This window comes from Sapajus apella, unplaced genomic scaffold, assembly GCF_009761245.1.
Source record: "Sapajus apella isolate SASKATOON/1434 unplaced genomic scaffold, GSC_monkey_1.0 scaffold15, whole genome shotgun sequence".
Taxonomy (NCBI): domain Eukaryota; kingdom Metazoa; phylum Chordata; class Mammalia; order Primates; family Cebidae; genus Sapajus; species Sapajus apella.
In genome coordinates this window covers 10,871,542-10,886,371 of record NW_022436955.1, presented here as the reverse complement: position 1 = coordinate 10,886,371, position 14,830 = coordinate 10,871,542, and the positions used below count along the sequence as shown (strand labels likewise).

The 14,830-nt window shown below is 42.3% G+C and overlaps 2 protein-coding genes across 6 annotated transcripts in view; one reads left to right on the top strand and one right to left on the bottom strand.

Annotated features, from left to right (window-relative positions):
- The window catches only part of LRRC36 (leucine rich repeat containing 36), a 57,302-nt gene extending 51,435 nt beyond the window's left edge, over window positions 1–5,867 (bottom strand). For all 5 annotated transcript variants that reach the window (XM_032284235.1, XM_032284238.1, XM_032284239.1 and 2 more), the window contains exon 1: window positions 5,747–5,867. In XM_032284235.1, the coding sequence (XP_032140126.1) occupies window positions 5,747–5,816 (70 nt within the window). In that variant the 5' untranslated portion in view covers window positions 5,817–5,867. The remainder of the gene's footprint in view (window positions 1–5,746) is intronic.
- A 106-nt stretch (window positions 5,868–5,973) lies between these two features.
- KCTD19 (potassium channel tetramerization domain containing 19) overlaps window positions 5,974–14,830 on the top strand; it is a 30,338-nt gene continuing 21,481 nt past the window's right edge. The window contains exons 1-2 of the mRNA XM_032284798.1: window positions 5,974–6,012; window positions 11,304–11,600. Coding sequence (XP_032140689.1) covers window positions 5,974–6,012; window positions 11,304–11,600 — 336 coding nt within the window. The remainder of the gene's footprint in view (window positions 6,013–11,303; window positions 11,601–14,830) is intronic.

Below are 14,830 nucleotides of genomic sequence, written 5' to 3'. Positions count from 1 at the left end.
TTTTTTTTTTTTGAGATGGAGTTTCGCTCTTGTTACCCAGGCTGGAGTGCAATGGCGCGATCTCGGCTCACCGCAACCTCCGCCTCCTGGGTTCAGGCAATTCTCCTGCCTCAGCCTCCTGAGTAGCTGGGATTACAGGCACGTGCCACCATGCCCAGCTAATTTTTTGTATTTTTAGTAGAGACGGGGTTTCACCATGCTGACCAGGATGGTCTCGATCTCCTGACCTCGTGATCCACCCGCCTCGGCCTCCCACAGTGCTGGGATTACAGGCTTGAGCCACCGCGCCCGGCCTACAGTATTAACATTTACATTTATGGTATAAGAGCAAAAACTACTGGCACCTTAAGAATGAATCATGGCTGAGTTCAGTGGCTCACGTCTGTAATCCCAGCATTTTGGAGGCCGAGGCAGGTGGATTACTTGAAGTCAGGAGTTCAAGACCAGCCTGGTCAACACGGTAAAACCATGTCTCTACCAAAAATTAGCCAGGCATGGTGGAGCATGCCTGTGATACCAGCTACTCGGGAGGCTGAGGCAGGAGAATTGCTTGAACCCGGGAGGCAGGGGTTGCAGTGAGCTGAGGTCGGGCCACTGCACTCCAGCCTGGGCAACAGGGCAAGACTCTTGACTCAAAAAAATTAAAATAAAATAAAATAAAATGTTGATCTTTATAGTATGTGAATTATATCTTTTTAAAATGCACCTATCTCTACAAAAAAAAGAAAAAGAAAAAATTAGCTGGGCATGGTGGTATGAACCTGTAGTCCCAGCTACTCAGTAGGCAGAGTCAGGAGGATTGCTTGAGCCCAGGAGATTGGGGCTGCAGTCAGCCATGATCATGCCACTGCGCTCCAGCTTGGGCAACAGAATAAGACCCTGTTTAAGAAAAAAAAGCAAAATAAAATAAATAAAATTTTCCTGACTTTGAAGGCAGTGTATTGGTAATTCTGTGGTATGTAATGATCTAACACCTTGTGAGTCTGTTACAATGTGACAAAAGCTAAGGACAATTATGGTTCCATCAATGACTCACAGCATTTCTCATGCCTTTCACTGCGGTCTGTTTTGAAGAGCAGACATTTTCAGAAGGAGCCTGAATTATCATTAAAATGATAAACTGCCACAAAGACAAACATTCTTTAATGATTCACATGAATGCATGTCTTAAGAGGTCATGGATTTGGTTTCTGTGTTTATAAAGAGTGAAGACAAATAAATCAGAGAACAAATCAAACACTGCATAGCATAAATGTCAAGAACAAAATAATGATCTTCCAATTTTAATACATGCGTTACATAACCCCAATGGGCAAAAATTTTCTCTTTGAAAACAGCAAATCAAGTAGTCTCTCTAATGAAAACCATTTACAGCTCATTTGGAAATTGAATTAACAACCTTTAACAAAGCTTGTTTATAATGACAATGAATGTTTCTAATAAATAAAACTTTTTTAAAAAAGACCTCAGGAGTCAACTTGAAAGATCGCCTATTAACTAAATTTAGGATAAATTGAACATCTATTATGATAATAACTATAATGGATTAAAACACACATTGAAATATATTGCTATGGTTTGAATGTTCCGTCCAAAACTCATGATGAAGTATATTAATTTATTCAGAGACAGGGTCTTACTTTGTCACTCAGCCTGGAGTGCAGTGGCACTATCATACTGCACTGCAGCCTCAAACTCCTGGGCTCAGGGGATCCTTCTATTTCAGCCTCCTGAGTAGATGGGACTACAGGTACACACCACCACACCCAGTTAATTTTTACATTTTCTGTAGAGACAGGGTCTTGCTATGTTGCCCAGGCTGGTCTCAAATTCCTGGCCTCATCCTCCTCCCTGGCCTCCCAAAGTGTGTAAGCCACCATGCCCAGCCTTCATGTTGAAATGTAATTGCCAATGTAACAGTATTGGGAGGTGGGGCCTTAAGAGGTGATCAGGTTGTAGGGGCTTCATGCTGTTATTGTGGAGTTAGTTATGGGAGTTAGTTATCCTAATAAAGGAATCAATTCAGTCTTCTCCCTCTCTCTCTTTCTCTTTCTCTCTCTCTCTCTCCCCCCCCCCCCCTCCCCCTCCCTCTCCCTCTCCCTCTCCTTCTCCCTCTCCCTCTCCCTCTCTTCCTCTCCGTCTCTCCCTCTCCCTCTCCCTGTCCCTCTCCCTCTCTCTCTCCCTCTCCCTCTCTCTCCCTCTCATCTCATGCATGCACCTTCTGCCCTTCCACCATGAATGACCCTCACCAGGATGCTGGTACCATGCTCTTGGACTTCCTAGCCTCCAGAACCATGAGCCAAATCAACTTCTGTTCTTTATAAATTACCCAGGCATTCTGTTATGACAACAGAAAAGAGACTAAGACATATATATATGTGTGTGTGTGTGTGTGTGTGTGTGTGTGTATACACACACATATATATATATATTTATTTATTATTTACTTATTTGTTTTGTGAGACTGAGTCTCACTCTTTCATCCAGCATGGAGTGCAGTGGTGCGATCTCAGCTCACTGTAACCTCTGCTTCCTTGGCTTAAGTGATTCTCCTGCCTCAGCCTCCTGAGTAGCTGGGATTACTGGCGCCCATCACCATGGCTGGCTAATTTTTTATTTTTTTTGTATTTTTAGTAGAGATGAGGTTTCGTCATGTTGGCCAGGCTTGTCTTGAACTCTTGATCTCAGGTAATCCGCCCGTGTCGGCCTCCCAAAGTGACTGGGATTGCAGGTGTGAGCCACTTGCCCAGCTCTAAGACATATATTTAAATCGATGAGTTTATAATGGTAGTGAGAAAGCAAAACAGTCCTCACTCGTCACCTTTAGAGAATGCTAAGAAAATAACTCATTATTCTGAAAGCTGGAACATCAGGTGAAAAACATCAAGTTTTATGCTGCCTTTTCTACACAAACTGTACCTCAGGATAAGCAAACAGTTGATGTGAGGAAATTTCTCTTTATAGAAGTATTACAGCTAATGAAGAAGAATTAAAGAAATAGACAATTACCATTTTGCAATCCCTAATGAGTTAACTCAGATAATCATATTCAGTGGCTGATATCACAAAAAGAACACTAGGCACTATATACTTCCTAATATAAACATACACCATTATCTATGAAATCATCTTGCAAACAAAAAAAAAAATCCAACCCAAATCTGATGAAGCCTCATCTAACTACCAATTCATAGGAAGTACAGGGAACATGGGAAAATGTTAGACATGTTAGGAATGCAATGAGCAAAATTCAGGTTATAGTAAACTCTTTCTTCAAAAACAATTGAAAATGCGAGGGGAAAAAAGGGAGAGCCTACAGATCAAATAAGACTTAAGACATATATCAACCAATTGCAATATATGGACCATGTATGGATTCTAATTTTAAAAAATTATAGGACAATTGGAGAAATAAGAACACTAGTTGGATAGTTCGTGATATCAAGAAATTACTGTTCACTTTGGGAGGCTGAGTTGGGTGGATCACTTGAGGTCAGGGGTTCAAAACCAGCCTGGCTAACATGGTGAAACCCCGTCTCTACTAAAAATACAAAAAAAATTAGCCTGGTATGGTGGCACACACCTTAAATCCCAGCTACTCGGGAAGCTGAGGGAGGAGAATTGCTTGAACCCGAGAGGCAGAGCCTGCAGTGAGCCAATATCATGCCACTGCATTCCAACCTGGGCAACAGAGGCAGACTCCTTCTCAAAAACAAAACAAAACAACAAAAAAAAGAAATTACTATTAAATTTTTTAGGTTGCATATGTGATTTTTTAAAAAGTGTTCTTATCTTTTAAAAATACATACTGGCCAGGTGCTGTGGCTTGCGCCTGTAATCCAAGCTTTTAGGGAGGCTGAGTCGGGTGGATCACTTGAGGTCAGGAGTTCGGGACCAGCCGGACCAACATGGCAAAATCCCGTCTCTACTAAAAATACAAAATTAGCTGCGCATAGTGGTAGGCACCTGTAGTCCCAACTACTTGGGAGGCTGAGGCAGGATAATCACTTGAAATGGGGAGGCAGAGGTTGCAGTAAGCTGAGATCGTGCCACTGCACTCCAGCCTGGGTGACAGAGCAAAACTCTATCTGAAAAATAATAAATAAATAAAATACACACTGAAATATTAATAGAGGAAATCATATACTTGGGATTTGCTTCAAAATAGTTATAGGGGGTTGGGGTTGGGTGGAGGATAGGTGAAGTATACATGAAATAAGCTTGGCCATGAATTTATGATAAATGTTGAGGTAGGGTAATGGAGTTCATTATTCTGTTATCTCTACTCTTGTATATATTTGAAAATTGCCACAATATAAAATTGTAAAATAAGTGATATATGCGTATATATGTAGAGAATATTTCTGGAAAGCTATCCAAGATACTGATAACAGCAGTTGCCTTTGGGAAGCAGAACTAGGCCTATGAGACAGGGACGGCGGAGTCAAAACTTACTTCTCACTGTACAATTATTATATTACCCATAGAATAAATTGCATTATTTTAATAGTCAAAATGAGCAAATAATTATATATATTTCCCCTCTCTACCAAATAATTAATCACTAGACTGCCAACATGCTCTAGTATATCCTGTTCTGGTATAACTCTTGACTGCACAACATATGCTTGCTTCAGCTACCATCCATTTCTGTAGTCTCCTTTACAGCCAAACATTTCAGCAAAAGTTCTTACTTTCACTGTCTCCTCCCTTCATATTTTTTTCATACCACTCCAATCTGGTTTCACTCTTCCCCACTCTCCCAAAACTCCCCCTGTCAAAGTCACCAGTGAATTCCATGTTGCTAAATCTAACAGGCACTCTGCATTTAACTTGCTCAGCCTGTGAATAGCATTTGGCAGAGTTGACCATTGCTCTCTCCATACGCTACCCCTTCTTAAATTCTAAGATACCACATTCTTCCTCCATTCAACCTCTAAACATAGAACTATTCCAAAATTGAGTCTTAAGCTTTCTTTCTCTTCTCCATCGACATTCTCTAGCTGAGTTCATTCACTCCTGTGGCTTTAAATGCCATCTATTGCTAATGTCTCCAAAACTTACATCTCTAACCCTGACCTCTCCTCTGAGATCCAGACCCATATATCCAACTGCCTACTTAGTACCTTACACTTGGATGTCTAATAGGCTTATTTTATTTTACGTTTTGAGAGAGAGTCTCGCTGTGTAGCCCAGGCTGGAGTGCAGTAGCGCAATCTCGGCTCACTGCAACCTCCGCCTCCAGTGTTCAAGCGATTTTCCTGACTCAGCCTCCAGAGTAGCTAGGATTACAGACACGTGCCACCACGCCCGGCTAATTTTTGTATTTTTAGTAGAGACGGGGGTTTCACCATGTTGGCCAGGCTGGTCTCAAATTCCTGACCTCAGGTGACCCACCCGTCTAGGCCTCCCAAGGTGCTGGAATTACAGGCGTGAGCCACCGCGCTCGGCAGTTCTGTCACCTGCCGCAGGATCTCCCTGTTCACTTTGTTTCTCCTACTCTACTTCTCACTCCCTTCTTCTCTCTCAATTCCTCGGGCTCTGCCCCAGACTCCCCCGTTACTTCAGTTCCTCCACCTCCACCTCCCTGTAACCTTCTGCCTCAAGTTACCCCTCCTCAGCCTCAGGTACTGCTCCTCTGTGGTTCGCTCGCCTCTATTTCAGGTTCCCCTGCTTCCTCTTCAGTTTTCTTCCCACAGCTTCTGACCCTACGTTCCCGGTCCAGACCCTCCCGGCCAGACCCTACCCGGTTGCTCCAAGGTCAGCGCCCCCAGGCGGCGGATGCCTTCCTCGTCCAGCTCCCACTGTTCCGCCATACCCGGCCGCCGCTCGCCTGTCGCCGCCCGCGGGACGGCCAGGTGCGGGCCAGGCCCCGCCCACGGCCCCGCCCCGCCCCCCCGCGCGCCGCCGCGACCCCGGGAGCCGTTATTACCCGGGTCACGCGCCCGCCCGCCCGCAGCTGGAGCCGCGACCATGGTACGGACTGGCGGGGGCGCCAAAGGCACCAAAGCGGCGAATGGGAGCCGCCGTTGTGGCCCATGATTAGGGCTACCGTGTTCGAGACCTTGCTCTGGGGCATGGGGGAGAGAGAGGGGTCCTCAGCTGGGAAGGATTTGGGGGGCTGGCTCTGAGGAGTTAGAAAAACGCGCTGTCTTGAGGGATGAAGTGTTCTGGCTCTGAGGATGTGGGGGACTCCCTGTCTGAAAACTGGGGGGGGGGGGTGCCAGTTTGACCGGGTGAAGGTCTTCATATCTCAGCGCTGGGAGATGCTGACTCTGGGGCAAGGCGAGGGTGTGTGTTGGGGGGGATCCAGATCTGAAGGATTGGAGTGTGAGGACAGCTCTCTAAGGCATGATGGGGAGCTCCAGATCTGAAAGGTTGGCAATCTTGGCTCTGAGGAGTTCAGGTCCTGTCTTTAGAGCATGAGGTGTTCTAGCTCCAGAAATTGACTTGGACGGGCTGGGCTCAGTGGCTCACACCTGTAATCCCAGCACTTTGGGAAGCTGAGGTGGGCGGATCACCCAATTCGAGACCAGCCTGGCCAACATGGGAAACTGTCTCTACTAAAAATACAGAAGTTAGCTGAGCGTGGTGGCACGGCCTGTAGTCCCAGCTACTTGGGAGGCTGAGGCAGGAGAATTGCTTGAACCCGGAAGGTGGAGGTTGCGGTGAGCCGAGATCACATCGCTGTACTCCAGCCTGGGCGACCTGAGCGACAGAGCCAAAAAAAAAAAAAGGAAAAAAGAAAAGAAAAGAAATTGACTTGGGAGAGAGGGATCAACGTGGCGTGGGAAAAAGAGAAGCTCTTTGGGAATAGGGTGGGGATGAATGCTTTAGGACTACCCTGTTTCCTGAAGTAAGTTTGGCAAGAGGCCTTTTGTCTTGTAAGCACCACAGGTCCCCCTAAACTTGCCTGTGACTGAGGACTGTCCCCAGGCTGGGATAGCTATGCACTAACCAACCCCTGAGCAGTCTTTGGGAAAGAACAGTCACATCCCTAATCCTTACCCTCACTCCAGTAGTCACCTCTTAAGAGCCCACCTGTGGATGGGACGTGTGTAAGAAGGGAGTGTGAACTCTTGAGCCAGGACCCTCTTGTCACACCCTATCCTTAACAAGAAAAGAAGAACTGAACCAGATCTGGGGCTCACCTTCGAGAAGTAGGTTTTCTTTGGCATCCAACATCTGCACACTCTGAGCACCCCCACTGAGTTCTCAGCCACCTTTAAGAACAGAAAGCAGAATCAAGAGTTCTTCCTTGTATATTTATGCTTTCTAGTCTAGGTGGGACCCTTAGTCACTTTGTTTGTCACATTCAGCCTTAGCCTGAACATGAACTTTTAGAAGGGCTGGGACTTAGAATCCTAGATAAGCTCATTAGATTGGCTTTTCTGGCTCTGCTTCTGTCAGTTATGTAATCATTTCACAATTTGTCATCTTTCTCTTAATACTTCCTTTAAGTCTTCTAGTCTCAAATGTGGCATATGTAATTGCCCCTCTTTATGTCTGAATATTTAGACTAGGCTTGCTGTGGGAGAGATGGACCCCATCCCATTCTTTCTTGCATGGATTTATTTTCCTTCCTTAGCTGTTAGAATAGGAAATGCAGGTTCTTTTTGGAACAGGGAGCTTTTCCTCTCTTAAGTAATCATCTTTTACTTTAACACACTTTTCCCCCATGAAAGTCTTCATGCAATTTTATAAACATTCAGAAAGACTGAAAGAATTGTACAGTGAGCACCACATATCCACCACCTACATTCTACAATCAACATTTTGCTTATATTTGTTTTATCACATGTCCATCTAGCAATCCTTCTATCTGTTCATCAATCTCTTATTTTTTTATTTATTTCAAAATAAGTTACAGATATCAGTACATTGAGTCTAATCACTTCAGCATACATAATTTTTATTAGAATTTGATATTGTTTTATGGTTCTTAGGTAAAACTTTATAGACTATTTACTATCCTTTAAAAAATGCTTTTACAAGGTAGTGTCCTTTATATTTTAAAATTTGAGATGGATAGTTTATATGTTTGATGGCTCTCTACTTTTCCATTATATTAGTAAACTAGGTCATCTTGAAGCAAAGTAGACAATTCACTTATAAATAGATGAACTTAAATTTTATTTTTCTAACAACGTCTTGTCCAGCAGATGAACAGATGACCTTAAACTTTTAACAATGAGCTAAGGAAGGTTAATGATCTTTGCTGCCTTTGTGTATATGAAAAGTTATCTATAGCATTCATCCCCCAATAATGTAATGTCTCTGCAAGTAAGATCCCAAGATAGTTCTGCATGTGCTCCATGAAATGGACAGTACCTCATCTATTTTTGTTACAGATTTATTGAGATATAATTCACATACCATACAATTCACACATTTTAATGTGTACAATTCAGTAGGTTTTAGTATGTTCAGAGTTGTGTAACTCTTACCACAATCAATTTTAGAACATTTTCACCATCTCCAAAAGAAATCCCATACACATTAGTAGTCGCACCCCATCTCCCCATAGCCTCTCCAGCCCTAGGCAACCACTAATCTATTTTCTATCTCTAGAAATTTGCTTTGTCCACACATTGCATATGGACGGAATCATATGTGATTTTTTTGTGTTTGGCTTTTCTTTGGCATAATGTTTCAAGGTTCATCCATGTTGTTATCATGTGTCAGTACTTCATTCCTTTTTATTGTTTATTTTTATTTTTCGTTTGAGATGGAGTTTTGCTCTTGTTGCCCAGACTGGAGTGAAATGGCACACTCTCCACTCACCGCAACTTCCGCCTCCCGGGTTCAAGCAATTCTCCTGCCTCAGCCTCCCGACTAGCTGGGACTACAGGTGCTGCCACCATGCCCAGCTAATTTTTGTATTTTTAGTAGAGCCGGGGTTTTACTATGTTGGCCAGGCTGGTCTCGAACTCCTGACCTCATGATCTATCCACCTCGGCCTCCCGAGGGATTACAGGTGTGAGCCACCACTCCCAGCCTATTTTTTATTTTTTTAGAGACATGCCTCACTCTGTTACCCAGGCTGAAGTGCAATGGTATGATCATAGCTCACTGCAGCCTCAAACTCCTGGGCTCAAGCGAATCTCCTGCCTCAGCCTCCCAAAGTGCTGGGATTACAAACTTGAACTACCATGTTCATCCCATTCCTTCTTATTGACAAACAATATCCCAGAGTATGGATATACTACATTTTGTTTACTCATCTGTCAGTTGATGAACTTTAGGTTTATTTCCACCTTCGGCTATTATGTTCTATGAAATCGTCTAGAAATTTTAGTGGGGACACATGTCTTTATTTCTCTTAAGTATACACCTAGGAGTGGAATTGCTGGCTCATAGAATAACTCCATGCTTAACGTTTTCAGGACCCATCAAACTGTTTTTCAAAGCACCTGCACCATTTTACATCTCCACCAGTAGTGCATGGGTGTTCCAGTTTCTTTGTCGACACTTGTTACTATCTATTGTTTTCATTCTAGCCATACTAATGGGTGTGAAGTAGTATTTCATTGTGGGTTTTGATTTACATTTCTCTGATGACTAAGGATGTCGAGCATCCTTTTTTGTGCTATTGGTCATTTCTATATATTCTTTGAAGAAATATCTACTTAGATGCTTTGCCAATTTTTAAATTTTGTTATTTGTCTTTTTCTTATTGAGTTTAAGAATTCTTTATATATTCTAGAAATAAGTTCTTTATCAGAAAAATGATTTGCAAATATTTTGTTCCATTCTGTGGGTTATCTTTTCACCTTGATGATGCCCTCTAAAGTGCAGAGGTTTTTAAATTTTGATGAAGTTCCATTTATCTAGTTTTTTGGTCACTTTTGCTTTTAGTGTCACATCTAAGAAAGTTTTGCCTACTCCAAGGTCAGGAAGATTTTCTAGTTTCTTCTAACAATTTTATAGTTTTAGGTCTGTGATTCTCTTGAAGCTAATTTTTGTGTATGGGGTGAGATGGGGTCCAACTTTATTATTATTGTTGTTATTATCTTTTATACATATGGATGGGCAGTTAGCCCAGCACCATTTTTTATAAGGACTATTCTTTATCCATTGAATAATGTTGGATCCCTTATCAAAATTCAATTGATCATAAATGTAAGGGTTTTATTCTGTACTCTCAATTCTATTCCACTTATCTTTATATTTATCCTTATGCCAGTAGCATACTGTCTTGATTGTTCTAGCTTTGCAATAAGTTTTAAAAATGGGTGATGTGAGGGCAATCTGGCTGTGACATCTGTCACTCCATTGATTGCCAGGGTTGATCTGGCTGATCTGGCTGGCTAGGCAGGTATCCACTTCTTCCCACACTGCTCCACATGCATCCCTCCTGAAGCTGCGTGCTCAGTCAGAGGACAACCACCCTGATAAAGCAGGACCAGTCTTCAGTCAAGGGTATATGAGTAGCTGCTCTTCCTAGCTAGAATCTCCAAACAAGCTCTCAAGGCCCATTGTAGGAGAATGTAGAGTAGTCAAACTTCCAAGATTTCAGACACATCCAAATGAGGCGCTGCATGTGACAGTCTGCCTTTAAAAAAAAAAGTGGGAAATATGACTTCTTAAACATTGTTCTCCTTTTTTCAAGACTGTTTTAGCAATTCTGAGTCCCTTGTATTTTCGTATGAATTTTAGCATCAGCTTTTCAATTTTTGCAAAAAGTCAGGATTTTCACAGAGACTGTGTCGAATTTGTAAATCGATTGGGAGACTATTGCTATTGCCATCTTAATGATATTAAATCTTCCAGTCCATGAGGATCGATATTTTTTTCATTTATTTAGGTCTTTTAAATTTGCAACAATGTTTCGAAGTTTTCAGTGTACATTATTTCATTCTTTTGTTAAAATTGAATTGTTTTCTTAATTTCACTTTCAGATTGTTCACTGCTAAAATATAAAAATACAATATTTTTAAATGTTGCTCTGCATCTTTCAACCTTCTTGGGCTCATTTGTTTGATGTTTTTGCTTTTCTTTTGAAACAGGGTCTTGCTCTGTCAGGCCAGAGGACAGTGGCACAATCATAGCTCACTGCAGCCTCGAACTCCTGGTCTCAAGCCATCTTCCCACCTCAGGCTCCTAAAGTGCTTGGATTATAGGTGTGAACCACCATTCCTGGCCTGGACACATTTCTAATAGTTTTCTGGTGAATTCCTTAGGATTTTTTATGTATAAGATCATGTCATCAGCAGAGAGAGAGAGTTTATTTCTACCTTATCAATCTGGATGCTTTTTTATTTCTTTTTCTTGCATAGATCTCTTTTTCGTTCCCCTTTTAGGAGGAGTCTGGCATGTCTCATGAATCAGCAGAGGACTTATTTCATTTTAACGTAGGGGGCTGGCATTTCTCAGTTCCCAGAAGCAAACTCTCTCAGTTTCCAGACTCCCTGCTGTGGAAAGAGGCTTCAGCCTTGACCTCTTCAGAAAGCCAGAGGCTATTTATCGACAGAGATGGTTCCACATTTAGGCACGTGCATTATTACCTCTACACCTCCAAACTCTCCTTCTCCAGTTGTGCAGAACTGAACTTGCTGTATGAACAAGCATTGGGTTTGCAGCTGATGCCTTTGCTGCAGGTAAGATGCTCTTGTTTTCCGGGAGTGGTAGATGAGTAACATGACTTTACATCACTAAATGTTGTTTCCTTTTATATGTTGGTTGCTGAGATGACCCTCTTAACAGGCAAATGTAATAAATGTGTTAAAGTAATAAATAAGTTCCTTATCAGTATAAGGGTAAGAAGGAAAAAAAGTAATATAAACAATGCACTGAAATTACCTGTTTTTGTCTTTTTGAGACAGGGTGTTTATTGCAATCACAGCTCATTGAAACCTCCACCTCCCAGGCCCAATGATCCTTCCACCTCTCACCTCAGTCCCTCTGAGGAGCTGGGAACACAGGTGCATGCCACCAGGCCTGGCCAATCCTTTCCATTTTTTGTAGAGAAGGGGTCTCCCTATGTTGCCCAGATTGGTACTGAACTCCTGGGCTCAAGTGATCCTCTCTAACTGGCCTCCCTAAGTGCTCCCTTGGCCTCCCTAAGAGCTGAGATTCAGGCATGAGCCACCACACCCAGCCTACATGTTCTTAATAAAGGATTTCATCCCAATTGTGCTTTAGTTATACTAGCAGCCACCATGGACCCAGGATGGGATTTATTATCCACTGAGAGGGTGCCCTTGGCTCTTGAAAATCCTATATTAAGCTGCTTCTTGTTTTTGTTTTTTGAATCTTAAAAGGAGAACACTTTAGGCATTTTAGGATTGCTATGTACATGTCTGAGATTTAAAATCTAAAAGATTTATCAAGAATATCACCTCTCATTGTGGCTGTTAGGTACATAACATGCATTTACAGCAAAGCAAAAAGTTCTTATCCTGGGCCACATGTTGAGAGTGAAAAAAAAAGTCCTGGGGGCCGGATGCGGTGGCTCACGCCTGTAATCTCAGCACTTTGGGAGGCTGAGGCGGGTGGATCATGAGGTCAGGAGATTGAGACCATCCTGGCTAACACCATGAAACCCCACCTCTACTAAAAATATAAAAAATTAGCCAAGCATGGTGGCACATGCCTGTGGTCCTAGTTACTCAGGAGGCTGAGGTAGGAGAATAGCTTGGACCCAGGAAGCGGAGGTCGCGGTGAGCAGAGATTGTGCCACTGCACTCCAGCCTGGGCAACACAGTAAGACTTCATCTCAAAAAAAAAAAAAGTTCTATAGAATCTTTCCTTTGCCATCACTTCTTTGTTTTCAAAGAAACTTTTTTATTATTATTATAAGAACTCTAAATACCTTTACTTATAAACCATTAAAGTACCACCAAAAAATATTACCTTTCTTTCCTAATTTTTCTCCAAGCGACAGAAATGATTTCCGTGGCTGATCTTAAGTAGTTTATTCTGTAGTTTTTGAATAATTCTTTTTAACCTGGAAAAACTAAATATTACGACTGGGAAGGACCATTGACCATCCTCCATATTAATCCCACTGTCTGGACAAGGTGTTTATTCCATCTGTATCAGCACTAACCCAACAAGCTGCAGTGCAGCTCAGCGTACCACCAACTGTACCTCAACACATTTTAGAAGAAAATTGGGATAAACCATTTTATCTGGGCCATGAGAACATTTCATAGTGCATGTTTTTATGGATGCTTCTTACTAAATAATTCAGTGTTTTCTCTTAAAAGTCATTCTATGTTTAGAAATCAAAACTTCTTTTTTTTTTTTTTTTTTTTTTTTGAGATGGAGTTTTACTCTTGTTTCTCAGGCTGGAGTGCAATGGTGTGATCTCCATTCACTGCAACCTCTGCCTCCCAGGTTCAAGCGATTCTCCCGCCTTAGCCTCCTGAGTAGCTGGGATTACAGGCACCTGCCACCACACCTGGTTAATTTTTGTATTTTTAAGTAGAGATGGGGTTTCACTGTGTTGGCCAAGCTGGCCTCAAACTTCTGACCTCAGGTGATCCACCTGCCTCAGCCTCCCAAAGTGCTGGGATTACAGGCATGAGTCACTGTGCCTGGCCTAAAAACTCTTAACATTTTCTCAGGCAAATTGTTGTATTTTTTCTTTTTCTTTTTCAAGGCTACCCTCTTGAATTTAACTTTTTTTTTCTACTGCCCCAGGAATGGAGTATTAGAATTGTTTACAAGTGGCTTCAAAACCACTTAAATGGTCTGGCATGACAGGATTGCTGATGACTCTATGCCAAGGCATCATTTTGTGGTAGAAGGGAGGGAATAACTTGCATGTTGCAGAAAATCAGAGATCAAGGCAATTATTTTAAGAACCATTTTAAGGAATACAAGCCTATTGTACAGTGTATTAGGCCCTTTAACCCCTTTGCTGTCTTCACTTCCCAATCAATATATTGAGGAAGCAGCTTCTTTTTTTTTTTTTTTTGAGGGGTCTAGCCCTGTCCCTGGCTAGAGTACAGTGGCATGATCTCAGCTCACTGCAACCTCCGCCTCCTAGGTTCAAGCGATTCTCCTGCCTCAGCCTTCCAAGTAGCTGGAATTACAGGCTTGCACCACCACACCCGGCTAATTTTGTATTTTTAGTAGAGACAGTGTTTCACCATGTTGGTCAGGCTGGTCTTGAACTTCTGACCTCGTGATCTGCCCACCTCGGCCTCTCAAAGTGCTGGGTTACAGGCATGAGCCACCGCACCCAGCCAGAAGCAGCTTCTAAATGGGAGGCTGCACCCTAGAAGCCAATGAGTTGGTCCAGTTCCAAAGTTCTGCGTTGTGTAAGCAGAAGTATTTAAACAATCATGTGAATCTGCCTCCTTAAAAAAGACTGTAAAACAAATGCTTGCACTCTGGAAATGGTGTTTTCAAAGAAATAAATATTTGAGTTGGCCCAACTGAAATGGTGTTTATTTCTTGAAGCAGAGTGTAAATACAGCTGGGAACCAACAGCCGCCTCAAGCTGATCGACAGCTTCACACATTTCCACTGTTTTTCCACTGCTAAGGCCTATCAGATACTCCGATTTTTGACTAAATGACCAAATGCTTTGCTTGGAGAAATTGGAGTTTGCCAGTTCTTAGTCTCTAGACCCTACTCAGGCAGCCCAACATAATGCATTCACCCAGTATTTACAAAGATTATTCTGGGTTCCAGACATTATTCCTGTGGGCTTTGGAAAGGGAAAACATAGGATGATCCACTAAAAGTATAATATGAGCCATGTATGTGAGCCACATATGTAATTTTTTTTTCTGTTTTTTGCCTGAACATAGCTGTAAACTGTTCAGAGACACATATGTAATTTTAAATTTTCTTTTTTTTTTTTTTTTTTTTTTTT